The following is a 23638-nucleotide window of genomic DNA, read 5'->3' on the forward strand; positions in this document are numbered from 1 at the left end:
ACAGGTAGAAGACTTTAGATTCAAATATCTACATAAATATAATTCTTCATAAATAGCTAGAAGTTATCATTTGCTTCAGAATATCACCTTCATCTCTTAAAAGAAAAAAAAATAGTGTGAAGCAAAACTTCAGCTTCAGCGATATGATCAGTTTGCCTAAAATAAAACATAAGCAGAAAATTATTTACTGGCTTTAGAGATATCATGAGTCCAGATTGCTAAGAAAGAAGACTCTTCTGGAATTAGACTCTTTTGGATCCTGGTTCCACCACTTACTAGCTGTGAGAGCTTGGCCAAGTAAGGTCACCTGTCCCTGCTTCAGTTTCTTCATACTGAAAATGTAAATAATAATAGTTCCTACCTCATAAAGTTTTGCAAAGAGTAAATGACATACATACAAGTAAAACTTTAAAAGAACAGTGCCTGGCACAAATAAGAGCATATTAAAATGTTAGTTATTACAGTACATTATTAGTTTCTAAGTTGCTTTGAGTTAAAATTGAAAGAACATTATTACTGGAGACAAAAAACCAACAGTATTGTCCAGGGGTCAGCAATTATTCTGGAAAGGGCCAAAGAGCAAATATTTGAGGTTTGCAAGCCATATGGTCTCTATCACAACTACTCAACTTGCCCTTGTAGTGTGAAAAAAGCCATGGACAATTCATAAATGAATGAGTATGGCTGTGCTGCAACAAAATTTATTTACAGACACTGAAATCTGAAATTTATATCATTTTCATCTGTCACAATTATTTTTTCAGCTATTTAAACATGTACAATCCATTCTTTGCTCAAGAGACAGCTGCACAAAAACAGGCAGTACAGCTAATTTGTCCACCCGTTGTGAGCCTAGATGATATAAGCTTTACACCTGGCTGCATAAGCAGAAGTATCCTCACATAGAGAAAAGGGATGATACCCACCTCTTTTTCTTACTTTCCATCCAGTTGAGATGAGTCAATGAGACATTGAACATGCAAACACTCTGAATGGCAAGCTACCCTACACAAAAACAGTATTAGAAATTGGTGACAATACAAACACTTGCTTTAAAAAATTGGATTCCAAGCTGCACTGGAGCAAAGATTGTGTGGAGTAGGTGATTGTCACCGGGGAGGTAGTGTGAGATGTCTGAAAAAAAGTACACGTTGGGGTCAGATAACCAGGGTACACACCCAGGCTCCCCATTTATTAGCTATATGTCCTACAGTATTTAAAATCTCTGATGAGCCTCAATCTCTTACTCCGTAAAACGGGCGAGATAATTCCTACTTCGTAGAAAGGTTATGAGGCTTTGATGAGACAAGCACATAACCCAGTTAATGTCAGTCTCTTAGCAAGTGCTCGATCAGAAAAAAAAAAAAAAAAGGAAAAATGGAAGCCGTTGCTATTATTGTCGTCAGAAGTCAGGTCTTAAATTTTGTTTGGGAAGATACATATAAAGGGGGGCGAAAGCAGAGGAATTGGAGTCAGAGTCCGTGCTTGCTGGGGGATTAGAACCCTGGTTTCCTGTCTAACTAAAAGACCTTAAGCAGGTTCCTTTGGGGCCTCAATCTTCCCATCTGTAGGACTTCAAGACCTTCCAGCTCCATCAGTAGATACTGTGATGTCTGTCCTAAGTCCTCAGACCCAACCAGGCGGCAAAGCGAAAGAATTGCACAATAAAACCCCACACGGTGACATGGCGCTTTGCTGTCACCGAAACACCCTTACAAGTTCCAGCTTGGATCACCACTAAAAGTGCAACAAGACAAGGAAGGGAAGAGGTGAGACTCACCTGGCTCGGGAGAAACCCCGGGGGTGTAGACTCTACAGAGAAGAGGCCCTGTCTGCTCGCAGATATTCAGAAACGCCAGGGGTTACATTTCGAATCTCGCGGGAGGGTCCGGGAGCCAATCGCGGCGCTCGCCCTTCGACCCGGAAGCAGAGCCGGCGCGCAGTGCGGCAGCCCCTCCCCACCGCAGAGACCGGCTCCCTCGGGCCGCGGCCTGGTTCCCTCCGGTTGGTATAACGCGGGGAGTGCAGGGGTCCGCGGTCGTCCTGCGCGCTAACCCTATTCCCGGAATTATTCTTCTCCCCTGGCCACCCTACCCCACTTCTTCGCGACCGCGGGCTAAGGAAGTCGGGATCGGGTCACGCAGACTAGCCTGGGAGGGAGAGAGGCGTCGGGGCTCTTTGCACAGGCTTTTCTTTTTCCCTTCTCTCATTCTCTGCCCTTCCAGTATTGGAAGGAAAAGTTCAGCCCACCGTGTGCACTGAGGCTGGGCACTGCTTTGATGAGCAGAAAATTTGGGGTCGGAACTGAGTTTCCTGACCTCGAATCTTTTGCACTTACCACACCTCCCTGTTTCTGTGGGCATCTCAACTGCTGGTCACCCTTAACACGGTCCCAGCGCCAGGTGTCCACTCGTTAGGTTGCTAGCTTATAAACTCTCTGAGGTGGGACTCATCTTAACTGATTCTCAGTAAATACACATTAGGTGCTTGATGTGTTCGTTACTAAGTTCAGCTGTTTCCAGGTGCATAAAAGTCATATCCAGTTAAAAAAAGAAAAAGTCTCCTAGAACCTGTAATTCTCATTTGGGAATACTACATTCAGAGTGAATACCAGGCCCTAACAACTTAGTTGAAGTTTTGTACCTGGTTTTATGAATATTATTTTTATATCACATTTTGGCATTCTTCCGGACGCGATGATATTTTGTATCTCCTGTGGAATCAGGCTGAATCATAACTGTCCTAGAATTGTGAACTCCTTCAAGGCAGGGACTGTTTTTCTTCATTTGTCCTGGTGCCCAACATATACTAAACTCTCATCCTGGTCCCACTTGATTATGAGCTAGGAAAGTTATTTAACCTCCTAAAACCTCAATTTCTTCATCTGTGAATTGGAGACCATAGATAGTACCTCCTTCAATTTGTACGAATATTAAATGTGATAATACCAGTAAAGTGCATTACATGGTGCCTAAAAATAGTGCTCACTTGTGCTCAGTTATTAATTTTTTATGAATTTATTTAATATTAAACTGATTCTGTTTGCAAGCACTCAACATACTGCTTAGATGGCCGTACAGAATTTTGTAGTGATTTATTTTGCAGGCATCATTCACTAATGTGGAAAAGAGGAAAGTTACGGTGCAAGTGTTGAACCATTAATTATTTGAACTAATTTTTTTCCTGTGGCTTCTGTCCCTTGATAAGTACTTTAAATACTTCATTCATTTTGAGCTTTCTGTGGCACTGTAATGCCACATCCTTATTTTGATTCATTTACTGAATGACTTATATTTTAACTATTTCTAATTGTATCTTTTCTGCTGTAATCCACAGTTTCGTGACCTTGTCCTGTAGAAGGCTATTTTATTTTTACAACTGCTGGAGTTTTGACATACAAGATGAAGCAAGATGCCACCAGAAATGCTGCCTACACTGTGGATTGTGAAGATTATGTGCATGTGGTAGAATTTAATCCCTTTGAGAGTGGAGATTCAGGAAACCTAATTGCATATGGTGGCAATAATTATGTGGTCATTGGCACATGTACATTTCAGGTTAGTCTACAAAACTGCAATAAATGATGGTGAAGATATTTCACTCATAAAAAATTTTTTTAAAAAACAAAAGCTAAATTTTGAAAATATATTGAGTATTGAGTTTGAATGTAAAAAAAAAATATATGTATGAAGAACCACAGAGAAAGACCTTCCCAAAAATTTGTGTCTGAGGTTGTGCAAATTTTACACAAGTTGGAAAAGAAGAGAATAAAGCTCCTCTTTTGCATCCTGATTAGTTATAGAATATTCTGGTGATTGAAGGTTTTGATAAGTTGAACACTGGTATATACAGGAAAAAAAAAAAAAGACAAATGGGATACAATTAGTTACAATTTTTTTTACATTTCACTTTGACATGAAACAAGCTAATATTAAAAGCCTAAAAACTGATCTCTTCTCTGGGAGAGTTTATGGCTTTCATGAGATTGAGCTTTCCTGTTAACATGCTCTTATACTTTTTATACTTGTAAAGCATACATCTGGAGTATACGAAGTAGGAAATTACATTAATTGAGCATACAATTCAGTGTAGTCATTAAGAGTATGCTCTCTAGAGCTAGAATGCCTAACTTTTCACTCCTGCCTGCTTTACCTCTTAATTTCTGTGGGACCTTGACTAGATACTTAACTTCTTGTCTCTAAAAACAGGTTGAATAATACTTAATACAGTTTTATGAGGATTTAATGAGTTACTACATGTAAAGTTCCTAAAATGGCATCTGGCCAATTATAAGTCACATACATTTTAATTGTCATTGATTGGGGCAGAGATGACACTTAGGTACAGCCCCATATTTAATCACCACAGAAAGATTCGTTTGTGTTGAGCATGCACCAGGTTTTCTCACAGGAATGTGGTAAATGTAAGAGAAACTTTGATCAGTGAGGGTTCAGCCCTCAGGAATTTCTAGTTAATCCTTTGTTTGCCAAAATATTATTCAGAAAACCATTTCTCAAATTCTGATTAATCAATGAAGATAATTTAGCAGGGACCAGGTTTCAAAGATTTAAAATAACTGTCACTAAAGCCATTATAAACATTTCCTGTTCTACTCAGCAAGTTCAACGTCTTACAGCATTACAAAATAAAAAATGCAGTTTATCATTTTATAGTATTATACAGTAAATGTGTAAAGTTATACAAAATTGAACTAGATTTATGTTTATCCTAAGGAGAAAGTGTGAATTAAAGCTTTCAGCTTGTTGGTATAATGTGAGGGCTCTTCCATTGTCCCACATTGTCTCTTTGGGTGGAGATGGGAACTTCCAGATTTTAGATGATTCTCAGCCAGACTTCAGCTGGACTCCTAGCTTAAGATCATTAAAAGTCACATAAAACAATTGCTATAATATATTCTTTAAAAAGGCAAGCCTCTAACCTACAAAAGAATAAAGGAGCCACCTGCAGGTAAAACGAACTTTATTTCATTACTTTTAAAGTTAACAGCTATGAACTAAGAATTACATTTAGAAATACTGAAAAGTATGCTTTATCTCTAGTTTATGAGCAGTTAAGAAATGTTGGGGGAGAAAGTCAAAGAAGAAGGGAGATAAGAATTAGGAAAGGCAGAGATGATGGGTGACAGAGAAAATGGGAGAAAGAAGAAACAGAAATAAAAACACCTTATGTTTGTATAGCTCCATTATGGTGTATGGTCACATGCACGGTCTTGATTGATCCTCTGATCTGTAAGATTGGCAGGATAGGTCTGATCCCCAAATTTCCTAAGGAAGAAAATTGGGATTTTATTAATTTGGCAAATAATGAGCACAAATTATACTCTGTGCCAGGCGCTGTGGTTATGGTTAAACAAGACTGTCCCTGTTCTCATAGAGTTTCCTTCCATTCTACTTCAAAGAAGTTCAGGGATTTGCATTACTAGTAAATGAAAAAGCAAGATCTAGATCCATCCTTACAATCTTTTTCTTCTACACTATTGTTCAGACAGGTTGAAGCCATGGTTCAAAACAGTTCTAAAGGAGAATTTAAGTCCAATACTTTGCCCTTGGTGACTTAGAATAAGGTATTGCTTTCCTTTGAAAGTATTTTTTATCTAATTAAATGCTATTACACATATTCTTATTCTCTCACCTTGGAACCTTCAAGTTATGTAGCACCCATATTCATGCCACTTGTCTTGAGGGAAACCTAAGAAAAGGTAACTCAAATGGAAGGATTTTCACATTCCTGTCAGAAAGGTAGTTCTCATTCTAAGACTGTTAGGAAAACACTGTAGTGAATCGGAAGTTCAACAAACTATTTTCTAGAATCTCATGTTTTTGAATATGATGGAAATATGAGCTAAGTGATACATTATTCATTAGTTTCATTTATCTGTCAAATATTCATTGAGTGCCTACTAGGTGCCAGGAACTAATGATACATATGTTAAAAAAGCAAGAGTTAATTTAATGTAAAGCAATGCAATAAGAAAAGTATGAACACCCTATATGTAAAGGGCTAAGAGCATGAAAGTTTCTAAGTCTGTTCAAGCATCTTTGTTAGTGAACTGATGGCTCTACTGATGTAGAGCTTTGTCCTGGGTCCTGAAATTTTCAACATTTTTATTAGGGACTTGGAACATTAATTTAAACAGGTACATTCAATTTATTCAGAACAAGAAGGATACCTAAGCAGGTACATTCAATTTATGCAGAACAAGAAGGATAACTAATGCTTTGTATGACAGGCTTTATTTAACAGGTTTTTATTATAGGACAGGTTTTGTGCTCAGAATCTAAACATTGTTTAATAGATTGGATTAAGGACCAAGTTGAACAAGCTAAAATGTAATAGAGGTGGAAGGGAGAGATGTGACTTAAGATCTTTAGTTACCTGGATGAGATACCTTACGTTCTTGTATGACACCTTTGAAATCTGGTGTGTGTTTTGTGTTTTATAGCACATCAGTTTGAATTAGCCACATTTCAAGAGCTTAATAACCACATGTGGCAATGTCTACCACTTTGGACAGCACAGCTCTATAACCTCTGTAAATTGACAGTGATACTTAATGCTTGCTTGAGTTCTCAGTGGTATGTTATGATTCAAAGGAGATATGTATTTGAAGGCAAATTTCAAAGTAGTATTAAAATATTTAAAACTTGTGCAGAAGAGGGATTAGACTAGGAATGGCAAATGGGTTTTATGTTATTTGTCAGTTATTTGATTGGAGTTGCTGCTTATAGTGCTGTGTTTAAGACTGATGCTTAAACTGCTTCTTTGCGTGTATTTACTGAAGAGAGATCAGCAATGGGCAGATATTTGTCGTCACTGAATTAGACTTATTGTGTACGGTTCCAGAGAGCAGAACTTGGACTAATGAGTAGAATTGACATGGAAACAGATTTTTGGCTTAATGTTAAGGAGTAATTTTCTAATACCTTCAAATTGAATAAGCTCCTCCAAGAAATAGCTACTTCCCTCTCCTTGGAGGTGCTCAGAGAGGGGTTATTCAATGTCTTTTGTTCAGATTTTCTACCAGAGATTCAAGTCTTAGGTGAAAGAGCTGGACTAAATAAATTTTACAGACTTGCCTAACTGAAATTCTGTTTTTGGCCACAAAGAGGTGTGGTGGGAGAGTCTGCCAATTTCAAACCCTTAGCCCTTCCATCAACCTGGCTTTGCCGCAACCTCAAGTATGCTGGATCCTTGTATAATCATTTGTATTATAGTAAGTTTTCCAAAGCATCCAGATTTCCTGCCTATATAATACTGTCTACACCCCAAACTGAACCCGAAATAGCATTTGTCTGTGACTCTACCACACACGTACCTTGTCCTTTTAGTTGGCTCAATGGCAAATAATGCTGCCAGGAAAAAAAAAACTTCACTGGTAATACATAAAACTCAGGCTATACAGTCCCTGGGATGTCCTTATCCCTACTCACTACCACCTAATCTTTTCATGTATATAATTTGGGTAACAAATTACAGTACCTAATTGTCACCACTACTGTTGTAGTAGCAAAATAATGTACATTTTGATATAAAAACTTTATTTCTCAGCAGACTGATTTGTCAAGTATGGAAAAGTAACACAACTATGAAGTAAGCTATGATTAGACTCCTAAACTTTTCAAGTTGCTTAATGGCTGCCACCTTAGCAAATCTGGCTCTTAGCTGTACAATTTTTATACACACAAATTATGAAGTAATAAAATTTGACCGTGTTTTTTTTTTCCTTGATAAACATTTCTATTTCCTTTCTTCATTTATGGAAGAACTTTTTGCTGTTAACGCTTAAGTTCACCTGAAATTAATTTTCAAAACATATCTGAGGTATGTAATAATTGCTAGGATCCCGAAGGCTGTTTGGGAAAATCAGCACGTCTGTTTGGATTCTATTAGAGTACAATTTATAAAACTTTACATTTAGATTCAAGGTGAATGAAATACTTAGAATGGGTCTTCAGATAATTACTATCTATATAGCCATATATGTTTCATTAAATATTAAGTTTAATCTGCTCTAGATTATTTCCCTAATGTCATTTTATAATCCTGTGAGCTGAGCTTTTGTAAAAGGTAAACTATAGTCACTTAATACACAGGATTCCTTAGGCAATTTTGTCATGAAATATTTGCTTTAGTCTCTAGACGCAGTTAATATGCCAGTTTAAATAACAGAACAATGATTTGTTTTAAAAATTGCAATATCATATGCTTATAAAAGCATGTGTTAAAGAATAATAAAATGAATCTTTGTATGCCTACTACTACCTAGCTCAAGAAATGCAACATTAGCAATTCCTTTGAAACTCCCTGGTTATCCTGACCCTACTGCCTTTCTTTCTTGCCCCGAGAGATAACCATGTCTGAAATTTTGTGTTTGTCATTCCTTGCTTTTCTTTATAGTGTATGGAAGTATCCCAAATCAATATATTGATTTTCATGTTTTAAATTTTATATGATTAGAATTATTCTGTATTATGTCCTCCTAACAATTTGTTGCTGTTGCTTAATATATTTGTGAGAGTCCTCCATGTTAGATTTCATTTATTTTCACTGCTGTACAGTATTTTTTAATATGAATATGCCATGATATATTTATCCATTCTCCTGTTGATGGATATTTGAGTTACTTTTATTTCTTTTTTACTATTGAAAACATATTCTTCTCATGTCTTCTTGTGTGATTTTTTTTTTGCCCCTTTTACTCATTTTTTTCCCTTTCTGGTAATTTGGAAATCTTCCATGCTATTTCTATTCTTTTAGTGGTCACCAAAGATATTTTAACAGGCATACTTAATATCTTACCTTTTGCACAAAAAAGCCAAAGACCTTTGAACGTTTGAACTATCACCTCCCCTCAAATATATTGTCTAGTATTTTAATTCTATCATTTTTCATTTTAAACAACAAATTAGTGTTATTGTTTTATATGGCTGTACTTGTTTAGATTACCCACCTGTTTGACTTTGTTTTTGTTGTTGTTATTGTTTACTCACTGTTTCTTGCATTTGAGGCCTGCCTTCTGGGGTCATTTTACTTTACCTGACTGCCCATCCTTTAGGACAGGAGTTGGCAAGTTTTTTCTGTAATGGACCAGATAGCAAATATTTTAGGCTTTTCCAGCCACCTAAGGTCTCTGTTGCATATTCTTTTTTGTTTTTTGTTGATTTATTTGTTTTATTTTACAACTCCTTAAAAACGTAAAATGATACCTAGCTTTTAGGCCAAGAAAAAAAAAAATCTATGCCATGGGCCAGATTTGGTCTGTGGACCACAATTGCCTTCCCCTGCTTTAGGAGATCCTTTAGTGAGAGTCTACTGATGTTAATTCTTGGTGTTTGCTTTTCTAAAAATAGCTTTAATACAGTCTTATTCTTGAAAAATAGTTTAGTTGCATCTACAGTTCTAGCGTTATTTTCCCTCAGCATTTTGGATATATTATTCCACTGTCTTGTTTTCATTGTTTCGGCTGAAAAGTTGGTTATTAGTCTAATTCTTTCATAGGAAATCTGTCTTTTTCTGTCTGCTGCTGCTAAGATATGGCACCCACTCTTGTGAGTGTGTATGCAAAGTATGCATGTGTGTGTTTCTGCAGTTTCACTACATTGTATCAAGATGTAGATTTCTTTTAATTTAAGTAGCCTGGGATTTATTATCCTTAGGTGCCTATTATCAAGAATAGGGAATCCTTTGTCATTATCTCTTTAAATATTGCCTTTTCATGTATTCTCTTGTTTCTCTCTTTCTACAACCCAGATCACATATATGGTGGAACTTCTCACTGAGTCTGCAATGTCTCTTAACCTGTCTTTTGGTCTTCTCTGTCCTGCATTCTGATTAATTTATTCAAATATGAATTCCAGTATACTAATTCTCCTTTCAGCTGCATCTGAGCTGATGTTAAATATAATTTTGTTGTTGTCATTTCATTTATGGCATTTTCAACTCTAGAAGTTTTGTTTAGTTCTTTTTAAAATTTGCCTGGTCATTTTTGGTAATTTCTTGTTGCTTACTCACCCTTTTGATTGTCTCTATTATTTCCTTAAGCATTTATTGTTTTTTAATCTGATAATTTTTTTATCTGATGTCTTTGCAGGTTTGATTCTATTTTGTTGTTTGTGTTCATAGTACTTTATTTCCATGTATTTGCATGTGTATAAGACCATGTTTGGTTGAACTATAGCTATAGAAAATTTTTGAGGCCTGGGTAGAGGTCAGTTCATATAGAGAGAATTTGCCTTTGCTTCCCTCAGGTGCTTAGGGCTACTACTACCATATGACCACTTAGAAATAAACTCTTTGTCATTTTCTAGAATACATAGTGTGAATTCAAGCCCCAAACTCACGTTAGCACCAGAAGTTGTTGGGTTTCCTCGGAAGTGTCTTTTTCTTTTTCTTGGCCTTCACACAGAGCCATGGTAGGTATTTTGCACAGCAGAGTCTTTTTTTTTTTTCCCTTACTTTACCTTAAGGGATCCTGGATCTATGTGGAAATCTCTGATCTGGCATCCTTTCTTGTGAAAGGCACTAAGTTTTTACTCCTGTCCCTTAAAAACTGAAGCTTTAAGTCTTCAGATATTGCTCCATTAATTCTCTGGATTTTGATTTTTGCATTATTTTTGTAATGGGAGATCTTTTCAGGTTATTGTCCATATATCCAGACATTGAGGCTTGACCTTTTTAAAATTCATTTGTCTCTCATCTTTCCATGAGGAGACAACGGAAATCATTTTAGTAATACTGAGCTAGGTAAGTAAGCTGGCTTTGTTAAGCATTTTTACCCAGAATCAAATATCCAAAAGACTAGATTAACCAGATTATTATTTGCATATGCACTATTCAGAGACTGTTATAGTACAGATTATCTGTAACATCTTACTCATGTATAAATGCCAAATATAATACCATATGAAAATCACTAATACTCATTAAAATGGCTTTAAGAAACCATAAGGTCTCAAGGTATCGTCTACATAATTAAAATTTTATGCTCAGTATACTTTTTCTTAATTTTAGATTTTAAGTCTTTTTAGTCAATAATCCATGAATGCTATTATCTAGAAGATTCTGATTCTCATGACATTCTATTTTCATGGACTTTGCTATGAAATCTGTTAATATTAGAAAAAAAAAATTTCCTAGCAAAGATAAAGTATAACATGGTTAGTGTTTGGCTTTAGTTGTTGTAGAGTTATTTTGTGAGACTTTTACAGTTGAAGATTTCTTTTTCTAATTCAATGAACTAGTTAAATCTGGCTATCTAAATGCTTTGAATTTCTCAAAGCGAATATGTGAGCTCCCAATGAATTCTTTGTAAGAATGGAATATAAAGGTTATTATATTGACCTTGTAACTCACTAAAATGTTTACTATGTATGCTTAGGAGGAAGAAGCAGACATCGAAGGGATTCAGTATAAAACACTTCGAACATTTCACCATGGTGTCAGGGTGGATGGCATAGCTTGGAACCCACAGACTAGGCTTGATACATTGCCTCCAACAATCAAGTAAGTTTAAAATTATTAAATATAGTAGTAATTATATCCTTCGATTGTGTTAAGTATCTTAAGTCTTTGATCATAGAGACTTTTTTCCATCTGAAAGTTCCATTTCCATTTTCCCCAAGCCCAGATATTATAATGCCTTGACCACGTGTTTGGGCCTAACAACAAAATCTCTTGACTTGAGTTTCAGATGACTTTCAAGTCTTCACAGATTCTTCACTGAGTTTACCACCTAAATTATTAAAAGTATGGCTCTATTAAAATAGCTAAATTGGGTTGAGACGTTAATCAACATTTCTGCCCTATATGTAGGCAAAAGTCACATTCTTTTTGTTTTACAGTACATAAATCTAGAGTTCTAGTCCTTGAGATTCAGTTTTCTGTTAGCATTCTGAAAGAACAATTTCATTTTTTTTTGTTCGTTTGCTTTGATTACACGTCTGCCTTTATTGTGAGCAGCAGGTGGGACCCTTCCAACAATAGTAAAAAAAATTAATTTGCAAAGGCAAGAAAAGAGTGAAGCTGCCTGGTTGTTACCCTTGGATATAGCTCCTATGTAGATGCCGACCCAGAGCAGCAGGAAGAGGGCTCCAAAGCCCATGAAGAATGAGGCCACGAAGGATATGAGCGGCTCTTTGTAGATAGCCCATGCGTTTTGGCAGAGATTACCTCACAAATGAAGAACCAGGCAGTAGAGAACACATCAGTGGCCAGCAGCACCATGGTCAGATAGGGAAAGATTCACTGGGCCAGGGTTTGGCTTTGAGCTCCCTTTTGTTGGGCATACTTTATGCTGCTATTCTGCTACCTCTGTTGCTTTTTGAGAAAAATCGTAACCCTACCTGCTGAGACCTTCTTCCCCAGAGCAAGACTATGTCAGGTTATTTATTTATTTATTTGTTTGTTTGTTTGTTTTTGTTTCTTTTTTTGTCAGGTTATTTAAAATTTTAATAAAATTCTAGCCTTGCCTCCTATGTCTTCTCTTAGTAAACAGTACTTAGCAGCTGTAAGTTAGCTCTTAACCTAGCTAACTTATATTAATCAAGGGATAAGTTGTACATAGTGAAATGCTCAGTGAAATGCTCAGGGTTAAGTTTGACCAGTTTAGACAAATCTGAACACTTATATAAGCCACACCCTGTTAAAACACATTTCTGTCATTCTGAAAAGTCCTAGTGTGCCTCATTCCAGTCACTGTACAGCACCCCCAACAAAGCAATCATTAATTTTATTTCTAATCCCAGAAATTAGTTTTCCCTATTCTAGAACTTCACATAAATAGAATCATACAGAATGTGCTTTTTGTGTCCGGCTTAATGATTTTGAGATTTTATCCATGTTGTTGCATATACCAATGGTTCATTTCTTTTTATTTTTATTTAACATTCTATTACATTGTATGAATGTACCACAGTTCTTGGCACAGACACAAGCGGTTGCCACTTTTTGGCTATAATGAATAAAGCTGCTGTATGCATTCCTATACAGTTCTTGGTAAATATGTGGCTTCATTTGTCTTAAGAGTAGAATTGCTGAGTCAGAGGTTAGTTGAAGGTTTAATATTTTAAGAAAATGCCTGTTTCCAAAGTGGTTCTACCTGTTTATACTCCCACCAATAATCTAAATGTATTCCAGTTGCGCTGCCTGCTCTCCAACATTTATTGTTGTCAGTCTTTTTAATATTAGCCATTCTGGTTGGGACGTCAGTGACGTTTCCCTTTCAACTAATGACACTGAACATTTTTTCATGTGTTCATTGACCTTTTGTATATATTTTGTGAAATGTCTGTCCAAGTCTTTTGCACATTTTTTCCTTATCTTTTCATTCTTTACATATTTTCTGTATATAATAATTCTTTGTTAAATTCCATCGTGTCTGTTCCTACCCCTTCCTCTAGTTGAATCCCTTTCCCGATCTTCAGCAATGTCTAGGTAGTGACCACCCCAACTTGTTCATGTTGAAAAGGGTCATCAACATTATGGGAAAAGGGGACACATCTGGTTGATGTTCTAGAAGAGGCTGTTGCCTCTGGGTTTGGGGACCTACCTGACATAGGAACTCTCTGGGGGATTTAAGTTTCTGAAGAATAAACTTAGTGAGTGAAACTTTTATAGGGTCTTGGATAGAAATCTAGGTATTCTTTAGGGTTTTCAAGACTACTGTTGACTTGGGCTTATCATACTGTCATCACCTGGCATATCTAAGTGGAACTTGCATAGGAGTGATCTCCAGGACAGCCTCTTGACTTCACTTGAATTCTCCTGATGTTTTCATGAGAAGTTTTTTAGTTTGATGAAGAGCTGTTTATTGGATTTTTTTTTTCTTTTATGGTTAGTGCTTTATCTATCTTCCCTAAGGAAACTTTACATACAACAAGGTTGTAAAGATGTTCTTTGTGTATTGTTTACATGTTTTACAGCTTTAGCAAACTTAACTTTGAATAATCTACAACAGCTCTTCTCAGTAGCTAAAGAGAAATTATTGACATTTAAGAGAAAATAGTTGGCATGTCCTTTATTCCTCATATTTCTCTTAAATTAGATTCCCAGAAAATTGCAAAGATAGACTAAGTTTCAGTAGCTCCAACATTATACCCTGGGCTTTGAGCAAATTTCAATATAAGAAATGATTGTTTGCTAATGTATATATAGTAATGTTAAAAAGATGTGTTCACAAAATCTGGATATAAACAAACATCAGTCTGTTTGCATTCTTTACTGAAATTTGAAAGCTATGGAAATGGTCTTTTTACCCTGATTTTGAATTGTTTTGTGATATTCCTTTAAGCTAGAATTTGGCATTATATCATATATTCCTTTCATTGCTTGGCATGTATTTTCCTGTTCTTTTAATGGATTTGTTGTTTTCTTTTATCACTTTGTGTTTTGGGTTTGGTTGGGTTTTTATTGTTTTTGCTTTTAGTAAGCTGCCTCAAATACTTTTTGGAACTAGACCAAAAAAATAATAAATTTAAAAAACATTAACCAGCCACTAATTTCTGAACTTTTTATTTAGAAATACTTTAAAACTTGAAGACAGTTACAAAAATAATACAGATCCCATACAGAGAACTCCAGCATACACCTACCCTATCCAGATGCACCAGTTTTAACATTTTGCCACATTGCTGCATCATTCTCTCCATCCATTGATCTGTCAATCTTTTTGTTTATTTTTCAGTCCATTTTTCTGAACATAACATTTGGAGAGGAAAGGGCTGCCCCAAAGGCCTTTGGAAAGGGTTGGACTGCCACTCTCTCAAGCCCCAAGGATAAAACATTGTTCTGTAAATGATTCTCAGACTTTGAAATCTAATGGAGCTTGACCTGCAGGTTTTAGGAACTGTTTTGGTCCCTTAAACCCTGTTTTCCTTACTGTTTCTACCTGCAGCAATGGGAATGTATCCCATGACTGTCCCTCCTTTGTATACTGGAAGCAGATAACTTGTTCTTAGTTTCACAGGTCCACAGCCAGAGGGGAGTTTTGCATTAGGACAGACTGTGCCTATAACTGATTTTGATGGGATCTTGTACTCATCTATTGTTAGTGAAATGACTTAAGTTTCTGTGATATTGTAATGAGATGAATGTATTTTATGTTTGGAAGGAATATGTCTTTTGGGTTCCAGGAGGTGGAATGTGCTAGTTTGGATATATTATGTCCTGCCAAAAGCCGTATTCTTTGATTCAGTTTTGTGGGGGCAGATGTATTAGTGTTGATTAGATTGGAATCCTTTCAGTGTTTCCATGGAGATGTGACTCCATCAACTGCGAGTGAAACGTCTGATTGGATAATTTCTATGGAGGTGTTACCCCACCTATTCAGGGTGGGTGTTAATTTGATCACTGGAGTCATATAAAGGAGTTCACAGACAGAAAGACCTCAGAGCAACTGAGTGACATTTTGAAGAGGAGATGCAGCTAAGAGAGGACAAAATGCCCCAAGAGCAACATTTTGGAGAACACCATTTTGAAAGGCAACCTGGGAGCAAGTGGATGCCAGCCATGTGCCTTCCAAGCTAACAAAGGTTTTCTGGATGCCAATGACCATCCTTCAGTGAGGTACCCTATTGTTGATGCCTTACCTTGGACACTTTATGGCCTTAAGACTGTAACTTTGTAAACAAATAAACCCCCTTTATAAATGCCAATCCATTTCTGGTATTTTGCATCCCGGCAGCATTAGCAACCCGGAACACCTTTCAGCCCGCAGAACACTGGCATCTCATGTAGGCTGGTCTAGTGGTGATGAACTCCTTCAGTTTTTTTTTTTTTTCAATTTTTTTTTTTTAATCTTCATTTTATTGAGATATATTCACATACCACGCAGTCATACAAAACAAATCGTACTTTCGATTGTTTACAGTACCATTACATAGTTGTACATTCATCACCTAAATCAATCCCTGACACCTTTATTAGCACACACACAAAAATAACAAGAATAATAATTAGAGTGAAAAAGAGCAATTGAAGTAAAAAAGAACACTGGGTACCTTTGTCTGTTTGTTTCCTTCCCCTATTTTTCTACTCATCCATCCATAAACTAGACAAAGTGTAGTGTGGTCCTTATGGCTTTCCCAATCCCATTGTCACCCCTCATAAGCTACATTTTTATACAACTGTCTTCGAGATTCATGGGTTCTGGGTTGTAGTTTGATAGTTTCATGTATCCACCACCAGCTACCCCAATTCTTTAGAACCTAAAAAGGGTTGTCTAAAGTGTGCATAAGAGTGCCCACCAGAGTGACCTCTCGGCTCCTTTTGGAATCTCTCTGCCACTGAAGCTTATTTCATTTCCTTTCACATCCCCCTTTTGGTCAAGAAGATGTTCTCCGTCCCACAATGCCAGGTCTACATTCCTCCCCGGGAGTCATATTCCACGTTGCCAGGGAGACTCACTCCCCTGGGTGTCTGATCCCACGTAGGGGGGAGGGCAGTGATTTCATCTTTCAAGTTGGCTTAGCCAGAGAGAGAGGGCCACATCTGAGCAACAAAGAGGCACCCGGGAGGAGGCTCTTAGGCACAACCATAGGGAGGCCTAGCCTCTCCTTTGCAGCAACCGTCTTCCCAAGGGTAAAACCTGTGGTAGAGGGCTCAGCCCATCAAACCACCAGTCCCCTATGTCTGTGGTCATGTTAGCAACCATGGAGGTGGGGTAGGCCAATACCCCTGCATTCTCCACAGGCTCCTCAAGGGGGCACTACATCTTTTTTTTTTTTTTCCTTGTTTTTCTTTCTTTTTTTTTTTTTTAACTTTCCCTTCTTTTTTAAATCAACTATATGAAAAAAAAAGTTAAAAAGAAAACAAACATACAATAAAAGAACATTTCAAAGAGACCATAACAAGGGAGTAAGAAAAAGACAACTAACCTAAGATAACTGCTTAACTTCCAACATGTTCCTACTTTACCCCAAGAAAGTTACCTAATATAGCAACATTTCTGTGAACTTGCTCCTACTATATCCATCAGAAATTAACAGACCATAGTCATTTCTGGGCATCCCCAGAACGTTAAATAGCTTATCTGTTCTTCTTGGATTATTGTTCCCCCTTCCTTAATTGCTCTCTATTGCTAGTTCCCCTACATTCTACATTATAAACCATTTGTTTTACATTTTTCAAAGTTCACATTAGTGGTAGCATATAATATTTCTCTTTTTGTGCCTGGCTTATTTCGCTCAGCATTATGTCTTCAAGGTTCATCCATGTTGTCATATGTTTCCCGAGATCGTTCCTTCTACTGCCGTGTAGTATTCCATAGTGTGTATATACCACGTTTTATTTATCCACTCCTCTGTTGAAGGACATTTGGGTTGTTTCCATCTCTTGGCAATTGTGAATAATGCTGCTATGAACATTGGCGTGCAGATATCTGTTCGTGTCACTGCTTTCCGATCTTCCGGGTATATACCAAGAAGTGCAATCGCTGGATCGAATGGTAACTCTATATCTAGTTTTCTGAGGAACTGCCAGACTGACTTCCAGAGTGGCTGAACCATTATACAGTCCCACCAACAATGAATAAGAGTTCCAATTTCTCCACATCCCCTCCAGCATTTGTAGTTTCCTGTTTGTTTAATGGCAGCCATTCTAACCGGTGTTAGATGGTATCTCATTGTGGTCTTAATTTGCATCTCTCTAATAGCTAGTGAAGCTGAACATTTTTTCACGTGTTTCTTGGCCATTTGTATTTCCTCTTCAGAGAACTGTCTTTTCATATCTTTTGCCCATTTTATAATTGGGCTGTCTGTACTATTGTCATTGAGTTGTAGGATTTCTTTATATATGCAATATATCAGTCTTTTGTCAGATACATGGTTTCCAAAAATTTTTTCCCATTGAGTTGGCTGCCTCTTTACCTTTTTGAGAAATTCCTTTGAGGTGCAGAAACTTCTAAGCTTGAGGAGTTCCCATTTATCTATTTTCTCTTTTGTTGCTTGTGCTTTGGGTGTAAAGTCTAGGAAGTGGCCGCCTAATACAAGGTCTTGAAGATGTTTTCCTACATTATCTTCTAGGAGTTTTATGGTACTTTCTTTTATATTGAGATCTTTGGTCCATTTTGAGTTAATTTTTGTGTAGGGGGTGAGGTAGGGGTCCTCTTTCATTCTTTTGGATATGGATATCCAACTCTCCCAACCCCATTTGTTGAAAAGACCATGATGACTCAGTTCGGTGACTTTGGGGGCCTTATCAAAGATCAGTCGGCCATAGATCTGAGGGTCTATCTCCGAATTCTCAATTCGATTCCATTGATCTATATGTCTGTCTTTGTGCCAGTACCATGCTGTTTTGGCAACTGTGGCTTTATAATAAGCTTCAAAGTCAGGGAGTGTAAGTCCTCCCACTTCGTTTTTCTTTTTTAGAGTGTCTTTAGCAATTCAAGGCATCTTCCCTTTCCAAATAAATTTGATAACTAGCTTTTCCAAGTCTGCAAAGTAGGTTGTTGGAATTTTGATTGGGATTGCATTGAATCTGTAGATGAGTTTGGGTAGAATTGACATCTTAATGACATTTAGCCTTCCTATCCATGAACATGGAATATTTTTCCATCTTTTAAGGTCCCCTTCTATTTCTTTTAGTAGAGTTATGTAGTTTTCTTTGTATAGGTCTTTTACATCTTTGGTTAAGTTTATTCCTAGGTACTTGATTTTTTTAGTTGCTATTGGAAATGGTATCTTTTTCTTGAGTGTCTCTTCAGTTTGTTCATTTCTAGCATATAGAAACATTACTGACTTATGTGCATTAATCTTGTATCCCGCTACTTTGCTAAATTTGTTTATTAGCTCTAGTAGCTGTATCGTCGATTTCTCAGGGTTTTCTAGATATAAGATCATATCATCTGCAAACAATGACAGTTTTACTTCTTCTTTTCCAATTTGGATGCCTTTTATTTCTTTGTCTTGCCCGATTACCCTGGCTAGCACTTCCAGCACAATGTTGAATAACAGTGGTGATAGCGGGCATCCTTGTCTTGTTCCTGATCTTAGAGGGAAGGCTTTCAGTCTCTCACCATTGAGTACTATGCTGGCTGTGGGTTTTTCATATATGCTCTTTATCATGTTGAGGAAGTTTCCTTCAATTCCTACCTTTTGAAGTGTTTTTATCAAAAAGGGATGTTGGATTTTGTCAGATGCTTTTTCAGCATCTATTGAGATGATCAATTGATTTTTCCCTTTTGAATTATTAATGTGTTGTAATACATTGATTGATTTTCTTATGTTGAACCATCCTTGCATGCCTGGAATAAACCCCACTTGGTCATGGTGTATGATTTTTTTAATGTGTCTTTGGATTCGATTTGCAAGTATTTTGTTGAGGATTTTTGCATCTATATTCATCAGGGAGATTGGCCGGTAGTTTTCCTTTTTTATAGCATCTTTGCCTGGTTTTGGTATTAGATTGATGTTAGCTTCATAAAATGAGTTAGGTAGTGTTCCATTTTCTTCAATGTTTTGAAAGAGTTTGAGTAAGATTGGTGTCAGTTCTTTCTGGAAAGTTTGGTAGAATTCCCCTGTGAAGCAATCTGGCCCTGGGCATTTATTTGTGGGAAGATTTTTGATGACTGATTGGATCTCTTTGCTTGTGATGGGTTGGTTGAGGTCTTCTATTTCTTCTCTGGTCAGTCTAGGTTGTTCATATGTTTCCAGGAAATTGTCCATTTCCTCTACATTATCCAGTTTGTTGCCATACAGTTGTTCATAGTATCCTCTTATAATTTTTTTAATTTCTTCGGGATCTGCAGTTATGTCACCTTTTTCATTCATTATTTTGTTTATATGGGTCTTCTCTCTTTTTGATTTTGTCAGTCTAACTAGGGGCTTGTCAATCTTGTTGATCTTCTCAAAGAACCAACTTTTGGTGATATTTATCCTCTCTATTGTTTTTTTTGTTCTCTATGTCATTTATTTCTGCTTTAATCCTTGTTATTTCTTTTCTTCTACTTGGTTTAGGATTGGTTTGTTGTTCATTTTCTAGCTTCTTCAGTTGATCCATTAGTTCTTTGATTTTGGCTCTTTCTTCCTTTTTAATATATGCGTTTAGTGCTATAAATTTCCCCCTTAGCACTACTTTTGCTGCATCCCATAGGTTTTGGTATGTTGTGTTCTCATTTTCATTCGTCTCTATATATTTAGCAATTTCTCTTGCTATTTCTTCTTTAACCCACTGATTGTTTAGCGGTGTGTTGTTTAACCTCCAGGTATTTGTGAATTTTCTAAGTCTCTGATGGTTATTGACTTCTAATTGTATTCCAATGTGGTCAGAAAATGTGCTTTGAATAATTTCAATCTTTTTAAATTTATTGAGGCTTGTTTTATGTCCCAGCATATGATCTATTCTGGAGAAAGTTCCGTGAGCACTAGAAAAGTATGTGTATCCCGGTGATTTGGGATGTAATGTCCTGTATATGTCTGTTAAATCTAATTCATTTATCAGATTGTTTAGGTTTTCATTTTCCTTATTGGTCTTCTGTCTGGTTGATCTATCTATAGGGGAGAGTGATGTGTTGAAGTCTCCCACAATTATTGTGGAAACATCAATTGCTTCCTTTAGTTTTGCCAGTGTTTCTCTCATGTATTTTGTGGCACCTTGATTGGGTGCATAGACATTTACGATTGTTATTTCTTCTTCCTGAATTGCCCCTTTTATTAGTATGTAGTGGCCTTCTTTGTCTCTCAAAACATCCCTGCATTTAAAGTCTATTTTATCTGAGATTAATATTGCTACACCTGCTTTCTTTTGGCTGTAGCTTGCATGAAATATTTTTTTCCATCCTTTCACTTTCAGTTTCTTTGTGTCCCTGTGTCTAAGATGAGTCTCTTGTATGCAACATATTGATGGTTCATTTTTTTTGATCCATTCTGCGAATCTGTATCTTTTAATTGGGGAGTTTAATCCATTTACATTCAATGTTATAACCGTGAAGGCATTTCTTGAATCAGCCGTCTTCCTTTGGTTTATGTTTGTCATATATATTTTTCCCCTCTCTCTATTAATATCCTTTATTGTACCCATACCGAATCTCTTTAGTACTGAACCTTTCTCCAAGTCTCTCTGTCCTTTCTTTGTTTCTCTGTCTGTAGGGCTCCCTTTAGTATCTCCAGTAGGGCAGGTCTCTTGTTAGCAAATTCTCTCAGCATTTGTTTGTCTGTGAAAAATTTAAGCTCTCCCCTCAAATTTGAAGGAGAGCTTTGCTGGATAAAGTATTCTTGGCTGGAAATTTTTCTCACTCAGAATTTTAAATATATCGTGCCACTGCTTTCTTGCCTCCATGGTGGCTGCTGAGTAGTCACTACTTAGTCTTATGCTGTTTCCTTTGTATGTGGTGAATTGCTTTTCTCTTGCTGCTTTCAGAACTTGCTCCTTCTCTTCTGTGTTTGACAGTGTGATCAGTATATGTCTCGGAGTGGGTTTATTTGGATTTATTCTATTTGGAGTTCGCTGAGCATTTATGATTTGTGTATTTATGTTGTTTAGAAGATTTGGGAAGTTTTCCCCAACAATTTCTTTGAATACTCTTCCTAGACCTTTACCCTTTTCTTCCCTTTCTGGGACACCAGTGAGTTTTATATTCGGACGTTTCATATTATCTATCATATCCCTGAGGTCCATTTCGATTTTTTCAATTTTTTTCCCCATTCTTTATGCTTTCATTTTTCATTCTGTCATCTTCCAGGTCACTGATTCGTTGTTCAACTTCCTCTAGTCTTGTACTCTGTGTGTCCAGAATCTTTTTAATTTGGTCAACAGTTTCTTTAATTTCTATAAGATCATCCATTTTTTTATTTAGTCTTGCAATGTCTTCTTTATGCTCTTCTAGGGTCTTCTTGATTTCCTTTGTATCCCGTACTCTGGTCTCATTGTTCATCTTTAGTTCTTTGAGTAGCTGCTCTAGGTGCTGTGTCTCTTCTGATCTTTTGATTTGGGTGCTTGGGCTTGGGTTATCCATATTGTCTGGTTTTTTCATATGCTTTATAATTTTCTGTTGTTTTTGGCCTTGTGGCATTTGCTGAACTTGATAGGGTTCTTTTAGGATGTGTAGACCAATTGAAGTCCTTATCTCTGATTTATCAGTTCTACAGCTTCGTGGAGTACACTTCCTCTAACTAACCAGCAGGTGGCGTCCACGAGCCACCTGTTCTCCACAAGCCAGTTCTCCCCTGTTTAGCCTTTTTGGTGAGTGGGGGAGTGAGTCTTGTGGGGTCCAATTGGTGTACGAAGCTTGCGTGTGTAGTTGGTGTTGCCTGCCCTGTATATGGGGCGTGTTTCTGGGCAGTCAGGGAGGGGGGGTGGCTCTAACAATCAAATCTCCCTGGTGATCCTAGAGATTTAAAGCTGCTGCAATAGTCTAATCCTTCAGTTCAGTCCCGCCACAGTTTGTCTCTGCCACTGACCCACAAGTCCTTGGTATTGGCGTATGGCTCCTGAGACTTGCAAGTGGGCCCCTCTTCCAGGCCGTGCACCCCGGGTCCTCTGTTGAGGGATGACTGTGCTATGTCACAGGTGAGTGCCGTCCCCCCAGGGCGGTTCTGGGCTGCTGGGCTGTATAGGGAGGCTCCCAGTCTGCTGAAATGATGGCTGAATGGGGCTTTGTTAATTCACACTGCTCTACCTTCCCAACTCTGGGACAATCAGCTGAGGTTGCAGGGAAGGCTAATGTCCACGCCCAGTTTTGTGGTGTGTGCCTGTTATTTGAAGCACTTCCGTCACACTGGGTTGTCTGGGGCAGCTCTGGGTTATGGGGCTGGCGATGGGCAGGAGTGTTTCCTGTCCACCAGGATGATGGCTGTGAGCGGACACCCCCTTTTTCTTGGGAAGTTGTGGTGTTTAGTGAATTTTCTCAGCCACTGGATTATTGCGTTTTGTCTCAGAGCTGTCTTAGTTCTGCTCTTGACTTGACCTGCCCAAATTGCAAGTCTTTGAAGCTTTCTGTATTGGGCTTTTAGAGTAATTGTTTTAGAAAAAGAAAAAAGGATTTAAAAAAAAAAAAAAAAAGCCCTCCTCAGAGATCTAATGGGTTATTGAAATGCTAAGAGACAAAGCAACCAGGGCCATTAAGGAAAGGTCCACAGGGCAGAGAGATCAGCTTTTCTTCGGGATTTGCATATGCGCCTCAGGGCCTGAGCTCGGGCTTGAGCTCTACCCTTCCCCTTTTTATTATCACCAGAACTCCAAAAATCCTCCGCTTTTATTTTGGAGTTTTTCGTGTTGTTTTTTTTCTCTATGCCTGTCTCCTCTCTGCTGGGCTGGCTGCTCTCAGATTCTCTGGTGTCTGGTCTCAGTCTATCTATGGTTGGAGTTTGGATCAGTAGAATGAGTTTCCGATAAGGGCTGCCACTGCAGTTCTCCCTTCTCCTTCCCGGAGCTGACAGCCCCTCCTCCCACGGGACTGAGCCTGGCAGGGAGGGGCGCGGGTCCCCTGGCCACAAAAACTTACAGATTTCGCTGATCTCAGCAGTTCCATGTTTTCATGAGTGTTGTATGAAGTATGCCCAAAGTCAGATTGCTCTGTGGTGTCCAGTCCACGCAGTTCCTGGCTTTCTACCTACTTTCCTGTAGGAGTAACACAGGAGAGGATGCCCTCACGGTTGCGGCCAGCTATAGAAACCTCCCTTAG

At 37.6% G+C, this 23638-nt stretch overlaps 1 protein-coding gene across 1 annotated transcript in view; it reads left to right on the plus strand.

The window, feature by feature from the left end:
- The first annotated feature begins 1948 nt into the window (after positions 1-1948).
- NUP37 (nucleoporin 37) overlaps positions 1949-23638 on the plus strand; it is a 71482-nt gene continuing 49792 nt past the window's right edge. Inside the window, exons 1-3 of the mRNA XM_037847899.1 lie at positions 1949-2004; positions 3337-3557; positions 11399-11523. Of these exons, the coding sequence (XP_037703827.1) occupies positions 3402-3557; positions 11399-11523 (281 nt within the window). The 5' untranslated portion in view covers positions 1949-2004; positions 3337-3401. The remainder of the gene's footprint in view (positions 2005-3336; positions 3558-11398; positions 11524-23638) is intronic.

Source organism: Choloepus didactylus, chromosome 8, assembly GCF_015220235.1.
Source record: "Choloepus didactylus isolate mChoDid1 chromosome 8, mChoDid1.pri, whole genome shotgun sequence".
In the NCBI taxonomy this organism is placed as follows: domain Eukaryota; kingdom Metazoa; phylum Chordata; class Mammalia; order Pilosa; family Megalonychidae; genus Choloepus; species Choloepus didactylus.